Source organism: Maylandia zebra, linkage group LG2 (assembly GCF_041146795.1).
Source record: "Maylandia zebra isolate NMK-2024a linkage group LG2, Mzebra_GT3a, whole genome shotgun sequence".
Taxonomy (NCBI): domain Eukaryota; kingdom Metazoa; phylum Chordata; class Actinopteri; order Cichliformes; family Cichlidae; genus Maylandia; species Maylandia zebra.
The window spans coordinates 32,257,534-32,260,111 of NC_135168.1; the positions used below are offsets into that span (position 1 = coordinate 32,257,534).

The 2,578-nt window shown below is 44.5% G+C and overlaps 1 protein-coding gene across 1 annotated transcript; it reads right to left on the reverse strand.

Annotated features, from left to right (window-relative positions):
• Positions 1 to 401: 401 nt before the first annotated feature.
• Positions 402 to 1,663, reverse strand: her5 (hairy-related 5). The gene is made up of 3 exons (XM_004563216.2): positions 1,525 to 1,663; positions 1,337 to 1,432; positions 402 to 1,226 (listed from the first exon to the last, which is right to left on the reverse strand). The coding sequence occupies exons 1-3, from the start codon at positions 1,573 to 1,575 to the stop codon at positions 759 to 761; spliced, it is 615 nt and encodes a 204-aa protein (XP_004563273.1). The 5' UTR covers positions 1,576 to 1,663; the 3' UTR covers positions 402 to 758.
• Positions 1,664 to 2,578: the final 915 nt, after the last annotated feature.

Sequence of the window (2,578 nt, forward strand, 5' to 3'; positions counted from 1 at the left end):
ATATTCCATTTCACACCTGGTTTTGCTTTTTAGTTTCCTATAGCCTTTTCTTTGACGTGGGAGGATTTTGTGGATTGGATGGTGCCGCACCCTGAAGGAGTCTAGACTCTGGACAGTGTGTGAATGGGCGCCATTGTTTGCTCCTCTACCCCTGAAAAAAAACTGCTCTGATGATTCGCCTGCCTATCAGCATCACAAAGGATGTCATAACTGTCGATCGTTGTGGTTAACTATCCTGTGCCCGTTTCATCTACAAGTGCAGCAGCTTTAAAAGCTTCACACGATACAACAGGCCACTCTGGGAGGTTTGAGCAAACTGTGTCTTTATTGAAGACTCAGCAAACACATTCATGAATTATTTCTCACACACAGTGGCTCAAATATATACACACGTTCGAGCCAAAAAAAAAAGAGGGAAAAACAAAAACAAAACCCTCAGCAACAGTAAAGCAGGGAAAGCAATTTTTCGCCCGTCCTGTCAGCACAAATAAATGTTTTACGTACTGATGCGTAAATGTGGAAAAAAAAAACCCAACCCCCCCCAAAAAACTTATGAGCACATATAGGTGAGGCTCAACGTTTTAAAAAGAGAAATCACTGATTACACTCGTACATGTGCGAGGTAATAGAAAGTGACTTGAGTGAGCTAAATACAGGCTGCGCAGTAGCCTAAAAAATACACATTTATACATTTTGCTCGCAGTTACAGCAGGTACAGTAGTTACAAGGACACATAAGCCTCGGTCTTGATGCTGGAATCACTGAGGCCAGGGCCTCCACAGGGGATCAGGGATGTGCCCCACACCTGCGGGGGACAGATTGCTGGTGTCAGCGTGGAAGCCAGCCGTCTGCGTCAGGTAGTGGTGAGAGAGCTGGGGGTGATGGAAGGGCAGAGGATGAGGAGGCAGAGCAGCAGGAGGATGGTGAATGTGGCCGGGAGTGGTGGGGTGCATGGGGATCTCTGGAAGCGTAAAGGAAGCCCGAACAGCCGCTCCGCTGGGCTCCCCTGCCTCCTGGCTCTTGCTGGCTATGAACTGGTTGACCCTGAGCAGGCAGGTCCTCATGCCGTCATGGTAGCTGGACTGGCAGGCACAGGCCGGTCTCTGCTCCACGGACAGGGCCCTCTTTGAAGCCTGGTGATCCTTCTGTACATCCTCCTCTGCCTTCAGGAAATCGACCACACTCTCTAGAATCTCTGCCTTCTCCACTTTCGGATTCTTTAGTTTCTGCATTAAAATCAAATCACTCACAAACAGCATATAAAATAAATAACAACAACAACAACAACAAAAACATTATGAACAATCGAAATTAAAACTACGACGCAGAGACGTACCTCATTGTGGGTGCTCTCCAGCATCAGAACTCGCAGCGTCTCCAGACTGTGGTTGATGCGCTCCCGCCTGCGCTTCTCCATCTGAGGTTTAGAAATCTTTGTGGGCGAAAAAGTAAAACACTTTAGACTGCAAACAGGAAGATCGCGCTTTTTGCACAAAGTGTTGCTCCTGCGGAGATGTAACTCACCCTTCTGGCGGCCCTCTGTCCTCGAGCTCCAGGTGAAGATATAGCCTTCATGCTTGCCTCGTGCCTCTCCTCGTTGCTGCAGATCCAAACCGAACGAATGACACAAGTTTGCGCCCTTGTTGCAATTTGTTGATCCCCGTGCACACGGTCACGCCCCCTCTTGACACCCGATAGAATCTGAGTCACGTGGTTCGATACAGCCGTTGCTTCCATTGAATTTTAAATGATTTTGTTTAGGCACTCTTATTAAAAATGTTTATTGATTTAATGGAACTTTTTGAACGAGTGAAACAGCTAAACACGAGGCCTGCCTTTTTTACGCATTTAACTCGGACAGTTTCTTTTAGATCGGCTCCCCAAAAGCATGAACTCTGTCTACTCCTTTTTCTTTTCGGTTAATGCTTGTGTCTGCTTGATGCTTGAAAATAAAGATCAGCGGTATTTGCGCAAACACTGCCTCATTCATATTTCTATTTTGAATTATTTTTGTGCGTTTCTTCATCAATTCATCAGCCTCATGTTGCCTTTTTGCTTGTGCACCCCGACACAGAATACCTTAAAAACCTAACACTCAAAGAGACTCGTTCAAAACAAACAAAAAAGCAAACGCGATGCCATTAACAGTTGTCTAATTGTTCTTTTGGAAAGTAAAATGGTGATCCAATGAATACGTTGAACAGGCACTCGATTTATAGGATTATTGTTTTGCATAAATACACTCAGTCGTCTCTCTTGGCCTCCTCTCCACATGCTGATGACGATTTAAACAAAAATGTAAAGTTGGATTCAGCACCCCAGATTCAGACTTTGATTTTTCGGCACTGATTTTTCGTGTGTAGTGTGGTAGACCTCAGCCTTCCACCCCTTAATTCCTTCCTTTACAGTTTTTTTTTATTGGTTTGGCGCAGTTTCCACAAGCAATTGGTACATTTTCAAAACTCTTAGTACTTATATCACAACAGATCATCAAAAGTGCACCTTTTTCAAACATTTCAGCATATTTTCAATTGTGTTAGTACAATACACATAATGACATAATATCCTTTTCACTACA

Coding starts and splice junctions, on each gene's coding strand:
- her5 (XM_004563216.2), bottom strand. CDS start 1,575: ATGAAGGCTATATCTTCACCTGGAGCTCGAGGACAGAGGGCCGCCAGA. Junction 1,433..1,524: donor GACAGAGGGCCGCCAGAAGG/GTGAGTTACATC, acceptor TCGCCCACAAAG/ATTTCTAAACCTCAGATGGA. Junction 1,227..1,336: donor TGGAGAGCACCCACAATGAG/GTACGTCTCTGC, acceptor ATTTTAATGCAG/AAACTAAAGAATCCGAAAGT.